The sequence below is a fragment of the Wyeomyia smithii genome, chromosome 2 (assembly GCF_029784165.1).
Source record: "Wyeomyia smithii strain HCP4-BCI-WySm-NY-G18 chromosome 2, ASM2978416v1, whole genome shotgun sequence".
NCBI lineage: Eukaryota > Metazoa > Arthropoda > Insecta > Diptera > Culicidae > Wyeomyia > Wyeomyia smithii.
The window spans coordinates 134450072-134475931 of NC_073695.1; the positions used below are offsets into that span (position 1 = coordinate 134450072).

General features: G+C 42.4%; 1 protein-coding gene and 1 non-coding gene across 2 annotated transcripts; both read right to left on the reverse strand.

Moving 5' to 3' along the window:
* Positions 1–5194: 5194 nt before the first annotated feature.
* Positions 5195–5665, reverse strand: LOC129719922 (uncharacterized). The gene has a single exon (XM_055671336.1). It carries the CDS (start codon positions 5663–5665, stop codon positions 5195–5197), a length of 471 nt encoding a protein of 156 aa, XP_055527311.1.
* A 3413-nt stretch (positions 5666–9078) lies between these two features.
* LOC129726233 (5.8S ribosomal RNA) lies at positions 9079–9231 on the reverse strand. Its single transcript, XR_008728283.1, has one exon. It is a non-coding gene; the product is annotated as a 5.8S ribosomal RNA (ribosomal RNA).
* Positions 9232–25860: the final 16629 nt, after the last annotated feature.

The window sequence follows — 25860 nt, forward strand, 5'->3', positions numbered from 1 at the left end:
CGCGGCATTTCTGCATAACCTGCCGAACCGCGAATATCTGATCCGTGGTGGCGCGGGCACCCATAAATCCCGCCTGGTAGTGCCCCACGACCTGCTTCGCAAATGGTGATCGGGGGCTGGAATTCTGATGTCTTCTGCTCGTGCACCAAGAGCAATTGCCATACCGTCCTCGCGCTCTACTGGATCGCCGTTTAGATGCTCGTCGAAGTGCTGCCTCCACCTTTCGATCACCTCACACTCGTCTGTTAGGAGGTTGCCGTCCAAGCTCCTTCACATATCGGCTTGCGGCACAAAGCCTTTCTTTGCGGGAGCTGTTCAGCTTCTCGTAGAATTTCCGAGTGTCGTTAGCTTGGTACAGCTCTTCCATCGCTACGCGATCTCGGTCCTCGAGCTGGCGCTTCTTCCTTCGGAGGACTGAGTTTTGGCTGTTCCGTGCCTGTCGGTATCGTTCCACGTTCGCTCTCGTACGGTGTTGCAGCATTCTCGCCCGTGCTGCATTCTTCTCCTCAACTAACCGTTTGCATTCGCCGTCAAACCAGTCATTTCTATGATTCGGGGCCCTTGTACCTAGTAGCGCTACTGCAGTGTTACCAATGGCGGATCGGATGCTTTTCCAGCCATCTTCAAGAGTAGCTGCGCCAAGCTGCTCTTCCGTAGGTAGCACTGCCTCCAGCTGCTGCGCGTATTCCTGTGCAGCCTCGGCGTCCCGCAGTTGCTCAATATTTGGTGGCGGCGTTCGACTTCGGCGGGTGTTATACACCGTCGATAGTTTTGAGCGCATGCACACAGCTACTAGGTAGTGGTCCGAATCTATATTCGCACTGCGGTAGGTGCGAACGTTGATGATGTCGGAGAAAAACCTGCCGTCGATTAAAACGTGGTCGATTTGGTTCTCTGTCTGTTGGTCGGGTGATCTCCAGGTGGATTTGTGGATACCTTAGCGGGGGAAGAAGGTACTTCGGACTACCATACCACGGAAGGCCGCAAAGTTTACGCACCGGTGGCCGTTATCATTAGACACGGCATGCAGGCTATCTAGTTCGATTACCGGTCTGTACATTGCCTCCCGTCCTACCTTAGCATTCAAGTCCCCAATAACGATCTTCTCGTCGTCGGGTCTTCCTTTATGTGGGCAGTGCACGTTGATGATGCTGTAGTTGAAGAACCGGCCCTTTATCCTCAACTTGCACTTCCTTACGTTGATCGGCTGCCACCCTATCACGCGTTGGCGCATCTTATCCAGTACTATGAAGCCGGTTCCCAGCTCGCTGGTGGTACCACAACTCTGGTAAAAAGTAGCCGCCCGGTGCCCGCTTTTCCATACCTTCTGTCCTGTCCAACAAAGTTCCTGCAGCGCTACGACTTCGAAGTTGCGTGGATGTAGCTCGTCATAAATTATCCTGTCGCATCCTGGAAAGCAGAGCGATTTGCAGTTCCATGTCCCAAGTTTCCAATCGTAGTCCTTATTTCGTTGCCCAGGTCCATGCCGATTGTTCCGATCCGTATTATCTCTTACGTTGTTTGTAACATGTTGTTTTCCGGGGCGGCTCGTTGGGCCTTCCCCAACCCCCTGTCTCGCCGGGGGACCATCGTGTCAGCTCTGTTTAGAGTCCCACGCTGCCACCAGAACGTTAATCAGCCGCTCCTGACGAGACTCCTGGAGATCAGACGCTGTTTTGAGCCGCACCATCTTGGTGAACAGACGCTCGGGTTGGCGAAGCATTTCCTCCACCGCCGGAATATGGTTAACGCGCCAATGATCGCGTCGCACCTTCTCACTTAGCTATTGTCGCATGACAACATTGCCCAGGCAACACCAACCAGTTGTATCCATGTTTCAACAGGCAGTCTAGTGTAATCATATGACTCGTGGAGGTGTGAGATAGGAACTTGTGAGGGCCGAAGCTATGTTTGACGCTCCTTCCAGGTTGTCAACTCACCATTTGATGCCCACAGCCTAATAGATGCCACTTCTATTGAATCCACTCACTCAGCCGTATGGAGATCCGTGCTGCTAGCGGGGTACCAGCGGGGCGAGGAAATATTTTGCTGTTGTAATCCATGCTGCGTGACCGGGCCGGCCAGTGGCAGGGTAGCCTGCCAGTGCGCAAAAGATGCTTCTGCTGATAAACTGCAGGCTATTGTTGTCGCACAGGGCACAGCACAAGAACGAACCGATAAAACAATACCCGTCGTACGACAACTCGTGTGCCGTATTGTTAATTTCGAATCAAGCGGAGTAAAACAATTTGCGTCTGTTCGAAGCGAAAGCAAAACAACGAATGAATATTCATTTTTCATCAAAATCGGATATTGCGTTCTGTAAGAAAGTGCGTTAGTATTTTGCGACACATACATACAGACAACACACACACATACACACACACATACACACGAACAGACATTGCTCAGTTCGTCGAGCTGAGTCGAATGGTTTATACGGTTCGGCCCTATGGGCCTTGGATCTATTTTGCGTTTTTCGACCGATTTTATAACCTACTGTATAACAAGGGTAATAGTATAACAAAGGTAAAAAGTTAGAGCGCAAAATGTGTTTTTATTCACATTTAAAAGTTCAAATCCTGACGATGGTTATAAACGCTGGCCATGTGTCGTACTGGTTCGTGCGAGCCGTAGTTAGTACGGTGAGTCCTAAAACGCAGCAGCTGTTGATGTCGTTTAGGTCGGGCTGGGCAGTGCAAGGTAAGCGAGTATTTCAGAGCAGTCATAAACACCCAGCAGAATTTTGTGGGCCATATTTGCGATGAGATTCTGCTGTCGTTGAAAGAGCGGTGTGAGACCAACTAATGAACAGAATTCCTCATACGGTGGCAAGTTATCTGGATTCCCCCACGGTAACGAACGACAAATACGACGGACGAAGCGTTTTTGAATACACTTAATGCGATTGGACCAACATTCGTAGTGTGTATCCCAAACAACACAACTGGTTTCTAATATTGGTCGCACCAGTGAGCAGAAGAGAGTGCGCCATGTACCTGGATCTTGAAATTCTTTCCCAATTTCTAGGATGAGTCCTAACTGTCGATTACCTTCATTAATGATCATTTCATAATGTTGTCGAAACGTAAGCCGATCATCCAAAACAACACCGAGGTCAGTAACAACAGTATTACGTTGCAAGGGCTGATCATATATGCAGTAGTCATGCATCACTGTATGTTTTTTTCCGAGAGAAGTTGTTGACTGTACATTTTGGAATGCTAATGGCCATGTTGTTGCAACCACACCACTCTGCAAATAGGTTAACTAGTTGTTGTAGTCTCAGGCAGTCATTGTCGTTGCGAATAATCATGTGGATTTTCGCATCATCTGCATAAAATAATCTTGTTTCGGTCGGTAATAGAAGAGATAAATCATTTACAAATAGTGAAAACTGCAGAGGTCCTAAAACGCTACCCTGAGGTACTCCTGAACTATTCTGGAACCAAACAGAAGTTGACGATCCTAATTTTACTGCCATTCTGCGATGCTGTAGACATGAGGAAAGCCATGCTATCAAATTTGCCTCTACACCCAACTTATCGAGTTTAGCTAGCAGAATTTCATGGTTGACTCGGTCAAAATCAACTTGATCACGTTGATCCATTGTTCGCAGGCATAGGGAGGAGAATTCCAGCAAATTTGTAGAAACTGATCTACCGGGGAAGAATCCATGTTGTGAGATTTAAATATAATTTTTTTCGCGAAAGAAAAGATGTTTGTACACAATAGCTTCCAGTATTTTCGAGCAGGCACACAAAACAGTTATTCCACGATAGTTTCCTACGTTACGCTTATCGCCTCAAACGAATCAAACCTCGACGTGGTATTATGTTTTTTTTATTGAACAAGTTCAACAAGCGCCTCTTGGAATTGCCGGGTAGATTCTTCAACAAGTTGAATTTAATTCTATCTAACCCAGGCGCGTTATTGTTACAAGACAGGAGGGTAACCGAAAGTTCCGCCATCGAAAAAGGTGATTCCATCACGTCGTGGCCCGGAGACGCATCGCGAACAATGTTTTGCACAGGAACAGAGTCCGGACATACTTTCCTGGCAAAATCAAATATCCACCGACTTGAAGACTTTTCGCTTTCGTTGACTATTTTACGATTTCCCATTCTTCGAGCTGTGCTCCAAAGAGTGCTCATCGATGTCTCTCTCGAAATTTCGTTCACGAACCGACGCCAATAACCGCGTTTCTTTGCTCGGACCAAGCTTTTAAACTTGTTCTCAAGCTCCAAATATCGTTTGAAATCGTCGAGTTTGCCTTCATCCCGAGAAGCCTTAAACGCGTCAGATTTTTCCGCGTAGACATCGGAACACTCTTTGTCCCACCATGGGGTGGGAAGCCGTCTTTTGATCTTTGCGCCAGGATATTTTTTCGTTTGGGCTTGCAACGCGGCGTCGAGAACAAAGCCCGCAAGAGGTTATATTCTTCAAGTGGTGGAATATCTTGAGTCGACTCGACTTCTACAATACTTCTACAATTCCACTGTGACACAGTGATAGAATCTTTCGTCTCAGCCGATGAATTAGTCATCGAAGGATACGATTGTTGCAAGGAAGGACCATTTAGCAGTCAACTGCTTCAGAAACGTTTTAACTGTAGGCAGCGTTGCCAGGTATCCAGATTTAGCTGGATTATCCAGATTTTTGAACATGTGTCCAGGTAGACAGCTTTGATGTTCAAATATCCAGATTTTTCATGGATGATCCAGATTTTATCCAGATTTTATTTTCTCTGTTCTGCAAAAAGGTCATCACTTCGATTTTGGCGCGAAATTTTGCAATTTTGTCACCTCAAATTTTGCGTACCCCAAGACTTTTATCCGAAAAATTAACCTTTCACCCCACGAAATGACTGCCAGATTTTTTCCAGATTTTTATTTTGCCTTTTCCAGATTTTTTAAAAAATGACCTGGCAACGCTGACTGTAGGTAGGAATGCCAGCAGAAGACTTTTAAGGGGATCAGTTATGGTGAAATTTTCCAAAATCCAGTCCACAATATCTGAAAATTTCAGTAGTCCAGATTCTGGCTGAATCTTGGACGAAAAAGAAGGAACAGTTGGGTTTTTAGATGTTCCTGGAAGTGCTGGAAACTCCTTGCAAGAATCCAGTTTAGCCAATCCCGAAGGAGTTTGCTTTGGGTTTTCAACAGCACTTCTTTGCTTTAATGTATCTGTCATTTCAGGTGAGGATCTCCTCTGTCCTTTCCGGGGAAGTTTGGGGGAAGAGAGGTTTTTTTATTTTTCTAGACTTTCCAGGTTCGGCAAAAGCAGTTTCCCCAACTGAACTGTCAGAATCAGACTCATCAGACGACAGCACCTCGTAGGGGTTTGGGGAAATCAGTTTAGTGGCAGCGGCCTCCTTGAGCATTTCCGCGAAAGTGCGTTTTGAGCGCTCTTTCAGAGACCGCTTGATTTTGTCTTGGCGTTGTTTGTACGCGGGGCATACGGACAGCTCATGCGGAGTCTGCCCACAATGGAGACACTTTTCAGCGTCTTTATCACAGGCGTCATCCGCATGTTGCTCTCCGCATTTGCCACATCTCTCTTTATTGCCGCAGTGGGAGGCCGTATGTCCCAACTGCTTGCATTTGGTGCAATTCATCACCCGCGGTACAAACAAACGCACGAGTAGACACGTCCACGAGTACATAGCTCGGCAGAGCAGACCCGGCGAAAGTCACCCGAAACGAGTCTGATTGGGTGTAAGTTTTTAGACCCTTGTCGAGCGATACTGAGTGCAATTTCTTGCAGTCGAGTATCTTTACCGGCTTAAGGCTGGAATCTTTGAAACGGCCGGTTCCAGCCTTCAGCAAGTCCTCGACGGTCAAACTCGAGTCAGTGACAACGCCGTCGATCTCCACTACGCGAGCTGGAATGTACACGTGGTATTCCCGCGTAAAATGCTCAAAAGCAGCAATCTCGTTTGCTTGCCTGAGGCTTGACACCGAAATACGTAGTTTATTCGGGCGGACTTTGGAAATCTCTGTCACGTCCGAAAAATATTTAGCCAGAGATTTGAGAATAATAATTTGAGATTTGCATCGTGTTCAATGCTTTTACTTAGGACCGAAGAAATACAACCTACGGCCCCAACGATTCTTCCGGGTACAGCTTCACACGGTGGATCAACTCCTGAGATGCTCCTCTAGCGACTCTCGGGTCCTTGTATCCGGAAGGATCAGGGGAACGAGCGAATTTTCTCCCTCGCAATCGGTCTGGCCATCTTCGTCGTCCATGCTGGACGCACAAACCAAGCACTAAGAGCCCCAATCACCAATATAGTAGAAAAAAAACAAGAAAAAAACTACTTATCTCTTTAGCTGCTCTCCTCCACAACCCGTGTGCGGGCAATGCCAATCTCGGTCGCAAAGATCAGTTCTGCACACAAAAAGCCCGGTAGTTTGAAGTGATGGTGTACTTTTTCGTCTTCAATAGACAGCTCCGGTGCACACGCGGCACAAATCACTGTTATTCCAACAGCAGGCTGAAGACTGTCGCTAGCTGGGTAGCCGGCGCCCAGCGGCGCAAGCAATATACTAGTCGGCTATTGTTTAAAAACATAACCGATACCGAAAGCACAAGCGATACGCGTACCGTAGCAGACAAAGCGGTATTGTTTGTTCGAGCGAGCAAAATAATACGGAGCGATATTCAGTTGCTTCCTTTCTCGACGATAGCCGAAAGGCGAATGTGTGAATGAAATGCAAATGTTAACATGGGAAAGAAATTATAGTGAACAAAAGACCTCATGAAAACGAGGTTTGATTAATTTAATAACTAATGGCTCAATAAGAAAAAGAAGAAGAAAATATATATATATATATATATATATATATATATATATATATATATATATATATATATATATATATATATATATATATATATATATATATATATATATATATATATATATATATATATATATATATATATATATATATATATATATATATATATATATATATATATATATATATATATATATATATATTCGCACCACCAGACCCTTCTACTCGCTGACGTCTCAAAGTGGCACGGGACCGCCGTCAGCGGTAATGTATAGGCAAACGACTTAAGCGCCATCCATTTTAAGGGCTGATTGCTTCGGCAGGTGAGTTGTTACACACTCCTTGGCGGATGACAACTTCCATGTCCACCGTCCTGCTGTCTGTAGCAATCAACACCTTTCATGGTATCTATGATGCGTCGTTTATTTAGGCGCCGTAACATTACGTCTGGTTCATCCCACAGCACCAGTTCTGCTTATCAAAACTTGGCCCACTAAGCACACCGATATCTTTTACGTCGACCGAGTGGACGTGTCCGCGCCAACCCTGCCCCCCGAAAGGAGCGGGGAAAACGCACGACCGACGTGTTCGCGCAACATCAACCAAGAATGTTATCGTACGTACCCATTTATAGTTTGAGAATAGATCAAGATCATTTCGAACCTAAGGCCTCTAATCATTCGCTTTACCAGATAAGAATAGGATCCAAAACGTTGCGTGCTCCAGCTATCCTGAGGGAAACAGCTACTAGATGGTTCGATTGGTCTTTCGCCCCTATGCCCAATTCTGACAATAGATTTGCACGTCAGAATTGCTTCGGTCCTCCATCAGGGTTTCCCCTGACTTCAACCTGATCAGGCATAGTTCACCATCTTTCGGGTCACACTCACTGCACACTCGCGGTATGTTACGGCACGGTGGCGGGAAGGCGCGCGCGAACACGCGTCTCCCGCGCCAACTGCATGCCGGCTATAACACCCGGGGATGGAGGGACGAGCAGGTAGTCTCGCCCGTAATCCCGCACAACGAGAGAGTTATGTTTTTTACGCCTTTGGTTGTCCAGTAAAGCGCCAGCGCACCCCCCCCCCCCGCGGGGAGGGGCACACGGCTCACCATTGGCTTGCGCGCAAGATAGACTTCTTGATCCGTGTCTCAAGACGGGTCCCGAATGTACCTCGATTTGCTCATTGCCGATCAACAGTCCACCACAGTGCCACAGCCTAGACCGAGGGTGTATGCGGGGAGCGCATACGGGACGGTGTCACGCGTAGGGTCCATCACGCGTCCGACTGCACACCACGTGCGGTAGGTTCCGGCTCGCGACGTAGGCCTTCAGAACTGAACGGCGCTACGGTGGAACCAACAACCAAAGCACCAGAGGGCAACCTGTCGGACCTGATTTGCATCCCGCGGAACGCAACAGTATCGCAGTATTGTAATGGATCGCAATGTCCTCGTGCGGCAGGAGATAAGTGCCCCGGGGCGAACCCGGCCCGGCCACAGGTGAATATCTCCGCTTCGGATAATCGAGTTCAACGGGCTTGAGCCCTAGGCAGTTTCACGTACTTTTTGACTCTCTATTCAGAGTGCTTTTCAACTTTCCCTCACGGTTGTTCACACACTTGTTCGCTATCGGTCTCGTGGTGATATTTAGCCTTAGAAGGAGTTTACCTCCCACTTGGTGCTGCACTATCAAGCAACACGACTCCATGGAAAAATTTTCCACCATCAGCGCCGTTCTACGGGCCTATCACCCTCTGTGGGAGTAAAAGCCACATTCTAGTTGAACTTGAACCGGGACCCGCTGATTATGGCAGATGACAAAATTTCCAGTACACGGAACTAGGCAGACATCGCACCGGGCGTCGCCTCTACGTGCTGAGCTCCTCCCGTTTCGCTCGCAGCTTTCCTCCCCTTATTAATATGCTTAAATTTAGGGGGTAGTCACACATTATTTGAGGCCTACTAGATTGAGATTGAGATCTGATCTGATCTGCGATTGTTCTGCGCCGTATCGTACTACCTATACACACACAGACAGTGTGTGTGTATTTTGCCGGGGGTTGTACGTGTCGGCAGCTTGCTGCGCTGCTGAGAGCAGCAGCAAACCTTGACCTGATCTTAATCACTTTATCGATCATCGAAGGCGGGAAAGCGTCACTACGCATACACGCCACGCACTCGCTGCTACTGCTAATACCCGTGTATTCACAACACATAATAGGCAGCAGCATAGGCAAGCACGCGCACATATAGTTGAATCAATAAATATAGGCACTCAAAAATGTGTACATCGTACTGGTTGTACGGTGTGCAATATGCGTTCAACTTGTCGGTGTTCATGTGTCCTGCAGTTCACATTCTGACACGCATTTAGCTGCGGTCTTCATCGATCCACGAGCCGAGTGATCCCCTGCCTAGGGTTTGTTCTCGAACGATTTTAACAATAGCACAAAACACACAAAACAAACACGTTAAACACACGCACCACACTGTGCCTCCGGGCGCGGCTGCGATAGCCGCCGCGGCTAGCCTTATCAACCGGGTCTCGTATGGGGGGAACGGGGACGGTGGATGGACTGAGCTTAGTCACCACCACCGCACACACCACACCATGCGCCGAGAGTGGCTAACGACAACGCGGCACCGATGGCCGGTCCGTACCAACCGTGCGTGCGCACAGCTGAAGCACAAACAAAACGACGAAAACAAAACAAACACACACAACGGTAGGACGTGATTGTTTCTACGCGGGGCGGCACACCAGCCACACCCCTGCCGGTCGCAGTGGACCCACGCACTCGAGTCCGGGACCGGGAGTTGCCATTGCTAATGTATATTTGCAAATGTAGCAGTAATGATCCTTCCGCAGGTTCACCTACGGAAACCTTGTTACGACTTTTACTTCCTCTAAATCATCTAGTTCGGTCAACTTCAGCGAGTCAAATGTAATCCGCGAGGGACCAGCAAATGTTCACTTCCAACAACCTCACTAAAAATCCATCGGTAGTAGCGACGGGCGGTGTGTACAAAGGGCAGGGACGTAATTAACGCTAGCTAATGACCAGCACTTACTGGGAATTCCAGGTTCATATGGACCAATTCAATCCATATTCCCGAGTAAATGAGCATTTCAGTGATTTTTTGCCCCTTTCGGGATAGGGTACACGCTGCTGCTCACATTGTAGCGCGCGTGCAGCCCAGAACATCTAAGGGCATCACGGACCTGTTATCGCTCAATCTCATTTTGCTGAACACAAATGTTCCTATTAAGCAGAAGTCAACCTCGATGAGTTGACGTATTATCAGGTTACTCGAAGTAGAATCAACGGATTTGAATGATTCTTTTTGTGTTTGTTTTGTCTTCATCTTCGACGAGTTGATAGGCCATAAAAATAACAATAACCAACTGATAAAGTTAGAAAAAAATTTAAATATATTTTCGGTTTTTCCCGCCTTTTACTCCAAGAACAACGTCATTAGATTACTATGATTGTAGGCTATGACCGGTAGACAAGTTGTTGTAGCGTCGTTATTGAGCCGTCGTAGTTGAGTAAACAAGCACCTGTTATTGATTCACGTATTAGGTGATATTCGTTTTCGCTGCCTACTACACCTTTTCTATGCAAAAGCGCTATAGCGTGGTAGCAGCAAACTCGACATGCATGTGAATACTCTGAACGTGGCTTTGATTTCATTCAAGGGCATATACTTGATAATGTAAATTAAATTTCTGGCTTATTTGAGTTGCATATTGCATATAATCGTTTTATTTATCTGATAAATGAAAAGAAAGAACAAGAATAACACTACATGTGCGATGATTTAATTTACCATTGCTCGGATCTAATCAATCTGTTCAATTTTCTCTAAAATGCACACTGACTTAGATCATTGACATTTGCTCATGCTGCAATGATTCTGTTAGCTGGTAAAAGAAACGTGTATTTTTTGTTTCTCAAAAAACATTGATTTCTGTTCATGTTTCGTTAAATAGGCACTATTGCATTTCTACAAATCTTTGTTTTTTTTTTTCTTTTTTTCATCTATAGTTTATTTGACACGGCACAAATACAATTCAATGTTTAACGGCGCTAATTATATCTGGTAGCTTACTTTCTAAAGTATCTTAATAACTAAAAGCAAATTTTTTATCCTCGCTGCCGACTACGAGCTGAAACTAAATCTAACTTAAAGCTAGAATATTTTGCATTAAAAGCACAGGTTTGCTGTTTGATGGTTTCCATTGCCATAGGTAAGCAGCATATTAAATTTGTTCCGCTGCTGGGCCAAGATATTACGGACTGGCATATTGGGTTGTTTCCATCGGGCCTTGAGAGTATCGTGCGGGTCTGATTGCTGTTTCCGGATCCGGGGTCTTAACGTGTTCTTGTCGTTTGGTTGGATGTAGGCGGAAGGGGATAGGACTAAACTGGGGCGTGGATGGATTTCAGGAAAACGTATATAAGGGACATGTAGGATAGGTCACGGCTCGCCAAGACATCACGAACAGGAACAGCCGGCTGCCTACCTTCGGCCTGCAGGGAAGCTATTAATCTAGACCTGGCGTCACGGTGTACAGGGCATGACCAAACAACGTGCTCTATGTCGTGATAACCTTCACCACAGGCACAGATACCACTCTCCCCGAGCCCAACACGACGGAGATGCGCGTCAAATCTATAGTGATTGGACATAAGCCGGGACATCACGCAAATGAAATCCCGACCTACATCCAACCCCTTGAACCACGGGTTCGTCGATACCTTGGGGATTATGGAATGTAACCACCTTCCCAGTTCCCCCTTGGTCCAAGAATTTTGCCAACTGATGATCGTATTCTGACGTACAAATGCGAAAAATTCATTAAAGGCAATTGGTCTTACATAAATATTACCGTTTGTTGCGCCCACCTTAGCCAAAGAGTCCGCTTTCTCATTACCCGGTATCGAGCAGTGAGAAGGGACCCACGCTAAGGTAATCTGAGTAGATTTTTCGGATAAAGCACTCAGATGTTCCCGTATTTTCCCCAGGAAATACGGAGAGTGCTTAACATCTTTCATCGATCGGAGAGCCTCAATGGAACTGAGACTGTCCGTAAAGATGAAATAATGGTCCGTGGGCATTTTTTCGATAATCCCTAGGGTGTACTGAATTGCAGCTAATTCTGCGACGTAAACAGAAGCAGGATTATCGAGCTTATGGGAGACGGTTAAATTGTTATTGAAAATACCGAAGCCAGTGGATCCATCAAGAAGTGATCCGTCAGTGTAGAACATATTGTCGCAGTTGATGTTTCGATATTTATTGGAAAAAAATTTGGGGATCTGCTGCACGCGTAAATGATCCGGGATTCCACGAGTTTCTTCTATCATGGATGTATCGAAAAACACAGTAGAATCAGAAGTATTTGATAAGTCGACACGGTTTGGAATATTCGAAGAAGGGTTAATATTTTGGGACATGTGATTGAAATACAATGTCATAAAACGGGTTTGAGAATTAAGTTCGATTAACCTTTCAAAATTTTCAATCACGGGACGGTTCAAGACCTCACATTTGATTAGAATACGAGAAGACAGGCTCCAGAAGCGGGTTTTCAATGGTAGTACTCCAGCTAAGATCTCCAAACTCATCGTATGGGTCGATTGCATGCAACCCAAGGCGATACGCAAACAACGATATTGTATTCGCTCCAGTTTGATCAAATGTGTGTTTGCTGCGGAGCGGAAGCAGAAACACCCGTACTCAATGACAGACAATATCGTTGTTTGGTAAAGCCTTATAAGGTCTCCTGGGTGGGCTCCCCACCATTGTCCGGTTATTGTACGAAGAAAATTCACTCTTTGTTGACATTTTTTCATCAGATACCTCACGTGACAACCCCAGGTGCCTTTAGAGTCGAACCAGACACCAAGATATTTGTGTACCAAAACCTGAGAAATCGTTTTACCCATTAATTGTGTTTGAAGCTGAGCAGGTTCATGCTTCCTAGAAAAAACTACTATCTCAGTCTTCTCCGGAGAGAATTCGATACCTAGCTGTAAAGCCCAAGCAGACAAATTGTCCAAGGTATCTTGCAATGGTCCTTGCAAATCGGCGGCTTTGGCTCCTGTAACAGAGATTACACTGTCGTCTGCAAGTTGTCTTATCGTACATGAATTTGCCAGACATTCGTCGATGTCATTTACATAAAAGTTGTAAAGAAGGGGGCTTAAACATGAGCCCTGGGGAAGACCCATGTAGCTAATGCGAAAAGTTGCCAAATCGCCGTGCGTAAAATGCATGTGCTTTTCGGACAACAAATTGTGCAAAAAATTGTTCAAAATTGGAGAAAATCCTTGTCGGTGAAGTTTACCCGAAAGAATGTCAATAGAAACGGAATCAAAAACCCCCTTAATGTCCAAGAACGCAGACGCCATTTGTTCTTTGCGAGCATACGCCAGCTGAATATCTGTTGAAAGCAACGCAAGACAATCATTCGTCCCTTTGGCACGGCGGAAGCCAAATTGAGTATCTGATAGTAGACCATTTGATTCGACCCAATGGTCTAAACGACGGAGTATCATTTTTTCCATCAATTTCCGGATACAGGATAGCATTGCAATCGGCCTATAAGAGTTGTGATCAGAAGCTGGTTTCCCTGGTTATTGGATGGCGATCACCTTCACTTGCCTCCAATCCTGCGGTACAATGCTTTGCTCCAGGAACTTATTGAACAAGTTCAACAAGCGCCTCTTGGCATTGCCGGGTAGATTCTTCAACAAGTTGAATTTGATTCTATCTAACCCAGGCGCGTTATTGTTACAGGACAGGAGGGCAACTGAAAATTCTGCCATCGTAAAAGGTGATTCTATCGCGTCGTGGCCCGGAGACGCATCGCGAACAATGTTTTGCTCAGAAACAGAGTCCGGACATACTTTCCTGGCAAAATCAAATATCCACCGACTTGAAGACTCCTCGCTTTCGTTGACCGTTACGCGATTCCGCATTCGGGCTGTGTTCCAAAGAGTGCTCATCGATGTCTCCCTCGACGTCTCGTTCACGAACCGACGCCAATATCCGCGTTTCTTTGCTTTAGCCAAACTTTTAAGCTTGGTATTAAGCTCCGAATACCGTAAATAGTCGCCAGGTATACCTCCCTTCTGGTAGGCCTTAAACGCGTCGGATCTTTGCGTGTAGACATCGGAGCACTCTTGGTCCCACCACGGAGTGGGAGGCCGTTCTTTGATCGTTACGCCGGGATATTTCTTCGTTTGGGCTTGCAACGCGGCGTCGAGAATCAAGCCCGCGAGGAGGTTGTATTCTTCAAGTGGTGGATGATGTTGAATCGACTCGACCGCTTTTGAAATCATTTCCTCGTATAACTTCCAATCGACATTCCGTGTGAGGTCATACGGAATGTCAATTGGTCGCATGCGAGTCGACCCGTTATTAATTGAAATAAGAATAGGCAAATGGTCGCTACCGTGAGGATCAAGGATTACCTTCCATGTGCAATCCAACCGTAGCGACGTCGAACATAAGGATAGATCCAAAGCGCTTGGGCGCGCTGGAGGTTTCGGGATACGTGTCATTTCACCGTTGTTTAAAATAGTCATGTCGAAGTCATCGCAAAGGTTATAGATTGAAGAGGAGCGGTTATCATTGTATGGGGAACCCCAAGCCACGCCATGAGAGTTGAAGTCTCCCAAAATCAAACGAGGCGAGGGAAGAAGTTCTATTAAATCAAAGAGCAGCCGTTGCCCAACCTGTGCTCTGGGAGGAATATATATTGAGGCAATACAAAGCTCTTTACCTTGTATTGTCATTTGACATGCGACAACTTCGATGCCTGGAATCGAGGGGAGGTTAATACGATAGAAAGAATAGCACTTTTTAATCCCTAAAAGTACTCCTCCATATGGGGTGTCTCGATCAAGGCGAATAATATTAAAATCATGGAAGTTGAGATCAATATTTGAAGTAAGCCAAGTTTCGCAAAGGGAAAATGCATCGCATTTGTTTTTATTTATCAAAACTTTAAACGAATCAATTTTTGGTAAAATACTTCTACAATTCCACTGTAAGACAGAGATAGAATCCTTCATATACGCAGTTGAATTAGGCATCGAAGGATACAATCGCTGCAAGGAGGGGCCATTGGGCAGTCAACTGCTTCAAAAATGATCTAACTGTTGGGAGGAATGCTGTAAGAAAAATTTTAATTGGATCGGGTATATTGAAGTTTTCAAAAATCCAGTCCACAATGTCAGAGAATTTTACTAATCCAGAGTTTGTTTCATCAACTGGATGTGCAAAAGGAACAACTGGGGTTTTAGATGTTCCTGGCAGTGCTGGGAACTCCTTCTGGGACTTTAAATTTGCAAACCCAGGAGGAGTTTGCTTCGGTTTTTCCGCAGCACTGTTTGGTTTGTTCGTACTTTTCTTTACACTTTGGGAAATCTTACGACCTTTACGGGGAAGTTTAGGAGAAGAAACATTTTTCCTCTTCCTAGACTCCCCAGGATTGGCATAATATGTTACCGCTGATGAATCGTCAGAATCGGTTTCATCGGAGGGCAACAGATCAAAGGGGTTCGATGTTATGGTAGAAGTGGTCACGGTCTTCTTCAGCATCTCAGCGTAAGAACGCTTTGAACGCTCCTTAAGTGACCGCTTGATTTTATCTCTGCGCTGCATGTACACCGGGCATGTGGAGAGCTCATGCTGGTTTTCCCCACAGTGAATACATTTTTCAGCATTAACACTGCAAGAATCTTCCGCATGAGTCTCCCCACACTTGCTACATCGTGCCTTATTGCAGCAGAAGGCGGCTGTGTGGCCTAACTGCTTGCAATTGGTGCAATTCATAACACGGGGTACATACAATCGCACAGGCAGACGAACCCGGTCGATCGAGACGTGGCTAGGGAGTGCAGATCCGGCAAACGTAACGCGAAACGAGTCTGACGGAGTGTAAACTTTTTTACCGCCGACGAGAGACATGGACCGCAATTGCTTACAATCCAAAATCTTCGCCTGTGTTTCGGTATTTTTGAAGCAACCGGTTGCGCTTTTAAGGATACACTCGACAGACAGACTCGAATCGGTTATGACACCGTCGATCTCCACGTCTCGTGCGGGTATGTAAACGCGATACTCGCGTGTGAAGAGCTCAGAGCAAGCGATAGCATTGGCCTGTGCCAGATCACTGACCACGACACGGAGCTTGTTAGGTCGGACCTTGGAAATTTTGGTCACGGCCTTGTACTCCTTCGTCAGGTCTTTTGAAATTTGCAGTATGTTTAATCGCTTTGAATTCACTCCTGCCTTTGGACGAAAATAAACAGTATAGCTGCCCTGTTGAGATCCGTCCGGGTAAAGCCTGGGGCGAGGGGGGACTGGAGAATGAACAGGGGAGGGGGTAACAGAAGGGTCAGGGTCAGGGGGGTTCGGGGATGGTGGCACGGGAGGCGAGGGATCTATATCCATCGCGCTAAATGTAGCGCACTAGCGAACTAGCGCCGACAAGAACACGTGCCTCTTTACTTCTTCCTTCCACCAGTGGTTGTCCGATCGTTCGAAGCTGCACCCAAAGCAGCCAGCAGCACCAGTACAGCAGCACCAATACAGCCACCAGCAGTGAGCCGGGTGTGTGATCACTCAGCACAGCGACACGGACTCGACTGTCAACTGATGGCCTTGAATAATACACTCTTTTGTTTGGCTATTCGTACACACGGACCGGATTGTAATAGAACGACCACTTTGCACGTCCGTTTCTGTCGAGTGTTCGACGCGGAATGAAATCTGTGGATTTACAATTAATTGTTGAATGTTGAATTAAAAACTATAATATTGCGAAGTGTCAATTGCACTGTGCTTAGGCAGCAATCTGTCTCAAAAATCAGATGAAATATTAATGTCATTGAAGCGAAAATTTCGAAGCTCCGTGTACCTACCAATTTATCATTTAATTTCAAACGTCAGTATGTACCTTCGCGCTCCGCAGTTGGGTGATATTCGATAATGCCCAAAGCCCTGATAACTGGTGGCATTAAACCTAAAATATGCATATTCTCGCATAAACAGCTCTATGTCACATGGTCATGTGAAAAACAATTGGTATCATGTATGTTTGAAAAAAAAAAAGATACCCGAAAAATGGTTGGCCATTAGGTTTTGCGAGAATTTTTGTTCAGGACAAAACCATATTGTCACTATGCCATGGAAATAACGAAAATCAACTGGAAAAGTTATAAAACGTTAAAAACCAACCCTTGATATTTCCCCCCTTCTGAGATTCTGAGAGGTTGTCTGTGAGTTTTAGTGAGTAACGATTTTTTGTTGCCTTTGATCGGAAAAATTCGAACAAGTTTTCATCACCGGGGCGTACTTAAACGATAGCCTTCATTTTTTTGAATATTTTATGGAATAGTTCTCTGCGATTTTCGTATTGGTTTCTGTTGATGCCACTTAAATTCAACGTCGGTTTCTGTTAATTTGTGCTGTGACTGTTTTTCAAGAAAGAAGAAGACACTATCGGTACCTAATAAACATCATAGATTAAAAATAATAATATGTTTTTGCAAGAATTCTGAGGAGTATTCATACTGGTTTCAGTTGGTTTCGAATAATTTTCTTCCACATGTAGTGGGAATGCTTCCTAACGAAGATGCCGCTAAGGGTATTTTATAAAAGGAATGTTCCCTAATCTACATGACCAAACTGATTCTTGCTTATCTTTCAGTTGACTTTGACAAATTTCTGCTGTGGTCGAAGTGTTTTTTGTTCAGATGAAGTTGTTTTAAGTGGAATGTTCGAATACTTAACATGCCGTTGAATTAAAATTAAATTCGTTGTTTTTGTTCCAGTTTTGCGAGTTAATACACGAGTAGTAGCAGGTCAATAAAAGTGTCAGGCTCCGCAACACTGAAGAAAGAATATTAAAAAGTCAGGAAATATACGAGTCCCGAAGGGAAGTGGATCGGTTAAGAACAAGACGAGCTCGAAATGCACGACGTTCGACACCCCATATATCTCAAAATCGTCAGTTACACACTTAGTTTCCATTGTCTTTAAACGAGTCTTGAACAAGAGAAAATTAAAGTATAATAAGTTAAACACTCAATTGAGAGAAAAATGCTAATCAAATATTTTCAAATACTACTACTTCATAGATTCAAGGTCAAATTTACCACCGAATAGATGCATTGCTGCCACTACCCGATGGCAAATGCCCTTGAAGCGACAACTCTGACAGGAAACTACAAAGGAGAAGCCGTAATAATCCCGCGTATCTTACCCGCGTTACTCCTACCGATTTATATATATATATATATATATATATATATATATATATATATATATATATATATATATATATAAAAATATATATATATATATATATATATATATATATATATATATATATATATATATATATATATATATATATATATATATATATATATATATATATATATATACTAGTTGAACGTTCCCGGCGATGCTCGGGATCAAAGGTGTCACTTCCCCTCCCTGGTCCACCCATCATTTACGTGCGCTTTAACGAGAACGTAATTGTTGGCAGCGTAAATGTCGTCGTTGGAAAACCTGTGAAACGAAACGCAACTTTAAATTATCGAGTGATGAATACCGCCGAATGAATGCCGCTTTGTACAAGCGCTACATTATGCGAGTGCAAATTGATCTTCGCCGGAAACCAAAAACACTTTTGGAATTTCATCAACTCGAAGAGAAAACGTTCTTCAATCCCCAAAAATGTTTACTACGACGGAGCTGAGTCAAAATCAAACTCAGACTCTTGTGAATTGTTTGCGAATTATTTTGCTTCTGTTTTTGCTGGTGATACTGCATCTGCACTTGAGGCTGTTGAAGCTGCAGTACCTGTTCCGGCTAACTTTGTGAATTTGAGTACGTTTGACATTACTGCCGATATGGTTTTAGCTGCTGCAAAGAAACTGAAACGTTCATTCTCTGCAGGACCCGGCGGTAATATTTGGTCGTTGCGGCACCTGTTTTAGCTGAACCTTTGTCTTTTATTTTTAACAAATCTTTCGAACAAGGTAATTTTCCCGAAGTTTGGAAACAATCCTGGAGATCGTCGGAACGTGAGGAACTATCGAGGAATAACTAGCCTTCCGGCCGCTTCTAAACTGTTTGAAATAATCGTGAGTAAGTTTGTTTCATCTCGTGTTAAAAACTACATACAAACTACCAGCATGAATATATGCCCGGCCGGTCCGTTAAAACCAATATTTTTGAATTCACATCGACATCCATCTCCATATATATATATATATATATATATATATATATATATATATATATATATATATATATATATATATATATATATATATATTTATATAAAAATGGAATTCCGTAACGCTTGATCTTATTGATGTTATTGCCTCCGTCTCAGTGGTGTACAGTCACCACCATCATTTGAAATCGTTCTAAATCAAAAAAATAAGCGTTGACATATGGGTTTTTTACATGAAAATGTTTGTTAACGTTCAGGAAAGACATTTGGGAAAAAAATTAAAGTATCTGATTACTAAAACTTGAGATTTTATTCACAAAACTACGTAAAAGTTGCAAAATTATGACTTTTTATGCTGAAGTTGCCTCTAAATCTAATTTCAAAGCGATGACATGTGATTCTTTTGTCATTAAAATGTTTGTCAACGTTCAGGAAAGACATGTGAGGAAAAATAATTAGTATCTGATTACTAAAACTTGAGATATTATTCACAAAACTACGTGAAACATGCAAATTTATGACTTTTTATGCTGAACTTGCCTCTAAATCAACATTTAAAGCGATGACATGTGATTCTTTTTTCATTAAAATGTTTGTTAACGTTCAGGAAAGACATGTGAGGAAAAATATTAAGTATCTGACTACTAAAACTTGAGATATAATTCACAAAACTACATGAAACATGCAAATTTCTGACTTTTTATGCTGAATTTGCCTCAATCAAAATTTGAAGCGATGACATGTGATTCTTTTTTCATTAAAATGTTTGTTTATGTTAAAATATAAAATGTATGTTCGAAGATGAGTTTCTGTATAGAGCACAACAATGTTGCACGCTAGCCTTCTAATAGCGTTCTCGATCAACCAGATTAGTTGAGAAAATTCGTTATCGATATTGTTTTTTAGCACATTTTGCATGTTGTAGGATGAGTACAACGATACACCGTGCCCCAGAGCTGAGTCGAAAAAATTCCAGTTCGAAAAGATTCTCGAACTGATCGGGAATCGAACCCGATATCACAACCGTGCGGAAGACAACCGACATCGCTAACCACAGAGCCACGAGGACCACATACAGCATACAAAATACAGAAAATCAACTGAAAATACTTTTTTTTTAAATTTATACGTATTATACGTATACATGCGAAATCTTGACTTTTTATGCGCAATTTGTCTCTGAATCAAAATTCAATTATTTGTGTTTTTTTTTTTTAATACAATGTTCGTTGTTCTTTCAACATCTACAATTTTTTTTGCAGAATAATCCATGTCTCAAGCATAAACATTTTACATTTCTGATGTTTTCGAGGTTTTGCGAATAGTTACATATTACGGCATTCGATTTACTTTTGTACTTTTGAATTTGAATTTGATTTTTATTAGCGAGCTTTTAACCAGAAGGTCATTCAGCTCTTAACCTTAGGCGTCGTACACAAATTACGTAACGCTAAAGATCTAGATTTCAGACCCCCTCCCCCACTATTTAACGATAGGTGACGTTCGACATGACTTCCCTCTAAAATGACGTAACGCTGATCAAATTTTCAATTTCGTGCAAACATCTCTACTCTACAACTGTCTCTATTACCCCCCCTCCCCCCTACGTAACAATAAGTAATGCAGACTCAACCCCCCTCCTCCCCTTCATGCGTTACGTAATTTGTGTATGACGCCTTTCTGTTTTACTTTTTTTACGTTAATCCAAACTAGAACACTTGGGAGATTTATCTGGAGGAAAGGTTAAGATTCATTGGTTTGAATATCAATTAAGAGGCAGCTTAAGCATTAAAAATCTTTCATTTTCTTATTTCTACGAAGTTTTGTGGATTAAAAAATGGCGACTTCCGATTTCAGGAAAATAACCTAAAGTGATATTTGGCCAACAATTTCAATACTTTCGAAAGTGGAACTCCATACGTCGTTTTATAGCGATGACACATGTTTTTTTTTCGTTAAAATGTTTGTTAACGTTCAGAAAAGAGATTTGAAGAAAAATAACAAGTATCTGATCACTAAATTTGAGATATTATTCACAAAACTACGTGAAACATGCAAATTTATGACTTCTAAAGTGATATTTGGCCAACAATTTCAATACTTTCAAAAGTGGAACTTCATACGTCATTTTGAAATCCAAAATGGTGACTTCCAGTTTCTGTAAACCAGCCCAAAATCGGGTATTTCCGTTCTGTGCGATCTCAGAATATTGAAGTACTTAAAGTGATGATGGAAGTATGTAACGGGGTTACAAAAATACATCTATGCTTAAGAATATGGCAGGAAAGACCCAAAAAAATTAAGTCGCTACAAACGGTTATTTTTAAATTCAAATTGTCGGAGTAAATGGTTAATACCCCTTAAGCTCTCTAGGGTGACAAAACGCAGTCGCTCGATAAAAGATTTTATTCAGCAACGCATGAAATGTTCTCGACCAATCAACAACGGACACGAGTTGCGTGGATAAAAGCTAAAAAGCTATGTAAAAAAAATAAAAGCTTATTGTGAGACATTTCCGTTTGAGTCGCACGTTAAAACGGTTCACAGTCCGATCCTGTAAAACGGACAGAGTACCAGAAAAATTAATGTAACATAGAAGATTGAGAGTGCTGAAAAACATCACAAAAAAAGCAGTTAGAGAAGAAGAGAAAAAAAAATCGAAAAGCGTGAAGAATTTGTTAACGGGGAAAAGATCTCGAATAGTCCAGGTATCCTTCGAACGAAGGATTCGGTTGGGGCTTACAATATCACGGCAGCCGCCCGCTCCCTTCACGTGCAATTCGTGTTCCTAACCTCGCAATCTGGTTAGATCGGAAGAACTACCGGGTGACGTGTAGTTGACAAGATCTTGGAGACGGAATAAAGCAAAATTGTCAAACCCGGGCTATTCAGTAACAAAAAATCAACCAACGTGACGACCAGTGTCGTGGGAAGCTATACTACGGGTACTGCCAGCCTCCCGCCAGCAGCCAGATATAGATTGTCGCATCTGTGCGCCCCCCGACCGCATCAAGTAGCTTCATCGACCACCCACGGCTGTACCTACGCGCATCGCCAACATCGTTCACCCGAATCTCGCTAGCGTGGATGAACCAGCATCGCCCCACGTCGAAACGAAGACCGAGGTGAGAAAAACACGAAGAAGTTCAGATCCAAGAAAACCACCAAAAGTAGAACTTTAGGCGTATAGGTCAATGGAGCGTTGATTAAAAAAATGGGAAATTATCATGTATAAGTTTTTATTTTGCAAATTTGCATGTTTCACGTAGTTTTGTGAATAATATCTCAAATTTAGTGATCAGATACTTGTTATTTTTCTTCAAATCTCTTTTCTGAACGTTAACAAACATTTTAACGAAAAAAAACATGTGTCATCGCTATAAAACGACGTATGGAGTTCCACTTTCGAAAGTATTGAAATTGTTGGCCAAATATCACTTTAGGTTATTTTCCTGAAATCGGAAGTCGCCATTTTTTAATCCACAAAACTTCGTAGAAAATAAGAAAATAAAAGATTTTTAATGCTTAAGCTGCCTCTTAATTGATATTCAAACCAATGAATCTTAACCTTTCCTCCAGATAAATCTCCCAAGTGTTCTAGTTTGGATTAACGTAAAAAAAGTAAAACAGAAAGGCGTCATACACAAATTACGTAACGCATGAAGGGGAGGAGGGGGGTTGAGTCTGCATTACTTATTGTTACGTAGGGGGGAGGGGGGGTAATAGAGACAGTTGTAGAGTAGAGATGTTTGCACGAAATTGAAAATTTGATCAGCGTTACGTCATTTTAGAGGGAAGTCATGTCGAACGTCACCTATCGTTAAATAGTGGGGGAGGGGGTCTGAAATCTAGATCTTTAGCGTTACGTAATTTGTGTACGACGCCTAAAGTTAAGAGCTGAATGACCTTCTGGTTAAAAGCTCGCTAATAAAAATCAAATTCAAATTCAAAAGTACAAAAGTAAATCGAATGCCGTAATATGTAACTATTCGCAAAACCTCGAAAACATCAGAAATGTAAAATGTTTATGCTTGAGACATGGATTATTCTGCAAAAAAAATTGTAGATGTTGAAAGAACAACGAACATTGTATTAAAAAAAACACAAATAATTGAATTTTGATTCAGAGACAAATTGCGCATAAAAAGTCAAGATTTCGCATGTATACGTATAATACGTATAAATTTTAAAAAAAAAGTATTTTCAGTTGATTTTCTGTATTTTGTATGCTGTATGTGGTCCTCGTGGCTCTGTGGTTAGCGATGTCGATTGTCTCCCGCACGGTTGTGATATCGGGTCCGATTCCCGATCAGTTCGAGAATCTTTTCGAACTGGAATTTTTTCGACTCAGCTCTGGGGCACGGTGTATCGTTGTACTCATCCTACAACATGCAAAATGTGCTAAAAAACAATATCGATAACGAATTTTCTCAACTAATCTGGTTGATCGAGAACGCTATTAGAAGGCTAGCGTGCAACATTGTTGTGCTCTATACAGAAACTCATCTTCGAACATACATTTTATATTTTAACATAAACAAACATTTTAATGAAAAAAGAATCACATGTCATCGCTTCAAATTTTGATTGAGGCAAATTCAGCATAAAAAGTCAGAAATTTGCATGTTTCATGTAGTTTTGTGAATTATATCTCAAGTTTTAGTAGTCAGATACTTAATATTTTTCCTCACATGTCTTTCCTGAACGTTAACAGACATTTTAATGAAAAAAGAATCACATGTCATCGCTTTAAATGTTGATTTAGAGGCAAGTTCAGCATAAAAAGTCATAAATTTGCATGTTTCACGTAGTTTTGTGAATAATATCTCAAGTTTTAGTAATCAGATACTAATTATTTTTCCTCACATGTCTTTCCTGAACGTTGACAAACATTTTAATGACAAAAGAATCACATGTCATCGCTTTGAAATTAGATTTAGAGGCAACTTCAGCATAAAAAGTCATAATTTTGCAACTTTTACGTAGTTTTGTGAATAAAATCTCAAGTTTTAGTAATCAGATACTTTAATTTTTTTCCCAAATGTCTTTCCTGAACGTTAACAAACATTTTCATGTAAAAAACCCATATGTCAACGCTTATTTTTTTGATTTAGAACGATTTCAAATGATGGTGGTGACTGTACACCACTGAGACGGAGGCAATAACATCAATAAGATCAAGCGTTACGGAATTCCATTTTTATATAAATATATATATATATATATATATATATATATATATATATATATATATATATATATATATTTATATATATATAAATATATATATATATATATATATATATATATATATATATATATATATATATATATATATATATATATATATATATATATATATATATATATATATGGAGATGTGAATTCAAAAATATTGGTTTTAACGGACCGGCCGGGCATATATTCATGCTGGTAGTTTGTATGTAGTTTTTAACACGAGATGAAACAAACTTACTCACGATTATTTCAAACAGTTTAGAAGCGGCCGGAAGGCTAGTTATTCCTCGATAGTTCCTCACGTTCCGACGATCTCCAGGATTGTTTCCAAACTTCGGGAAAATTACCTTGTTCGAAAGATTTGTTAAAAATAAAAGACAAAGGTTCAGCTAAAACAGGTGCCGCAACGACCAAATATTACCGCCGGGTCCTGCAGAGAATGAACGTTTCAGTTTCTTTGCAGCAGCTAAAACCATATCGGCAGTGATGTCAAACGTACTCAAATTCACAAAGTTAGCCGGAACAGGTACTGCAGCTTCAACAGCCTCAAGTGCAGATGCAGTATCACCAGCAAAAACAGAAGCAAAATAATTCGCAAACAATTCACAAGAGTCTGAGTTTGATTTTGACTCAGTTCCGTCGTAGTAAACATTTTTGGGGATTGAAGAACGTTTTCTCTTCGAGTTGATGAAATTCCAAAAGTGTTTTTGGTTTCCGGCGAAGATCAATTTGCACTCGCATAATGTAGCGCTTGTACAAAGCGGCATTCATTCGGCGGTATTCATCACTCGATAATTTAAAGTTGCGTTTCGTTTCACAGGTTTTCCAACGACGATATTTACGCTGCCAACAATTACGTTCTCGTTAAAGCGCACGTAAATGATGGGTGGACCAGGGAGGGGAAGTCGGTGCCTTCTCAAGTGGCAAATTCGAACTTAACCACTGGTACAAAGTATCGCAAAATATCGCAGCCACATCGTCAACGTTATCTTGCTCGTGTAGATTGGTCCAATTTAGGCTCGTCAGGTAGTGAAAGCAGTAAAGCAGTAAAGTCTAGTTTACGGTAATTTAGCACTCTAGATTCAGCTAATGTGCGGCGCGCAGCAGGACGAGAGGTAATACTGCATTTAGCGGGCAACGAAATTGTTAATGCCGAGTGATGGGGATCTAGTGGCAAAACAAGAGGAGCGACGCAAACATCATCAACAAATTCTCGATCGGGGGAATAAAAGGCTAAGTCCAATATACGGCCCAGATGGTTACGCTCATTATTTGCTTGGCGGAGATTCAAATAGTTCATACCATCGACTAACGCTGAAGCAGCAGCAGAAAGTTAAGATGAACTGGTATACATCATACCGTCGTCACTGTTGTCCCAAACTATGCGTGACTGGTTATAATCACCGCAAATCAGAACTACTTCATCGTTCACTATATTATTTTTGCTGATATTTTTCAGCATTTCACACAAAAAAGTTTTCTTAGTTGCGCCTATGTGAAAATTATATGACTGTAGAGTAACTCTCCTACAAAAAAAAATTTAGA

Excerpts from the sequence above, each read along its gene's own strand:
- LOC129719922 (XM_055671336.1), bottom strand. The coding sequence starts at position 5,665 with ATGTACTCGTGGACGTGTCTACTCGTGCGTTTGTTTGTACCGCGGGTG.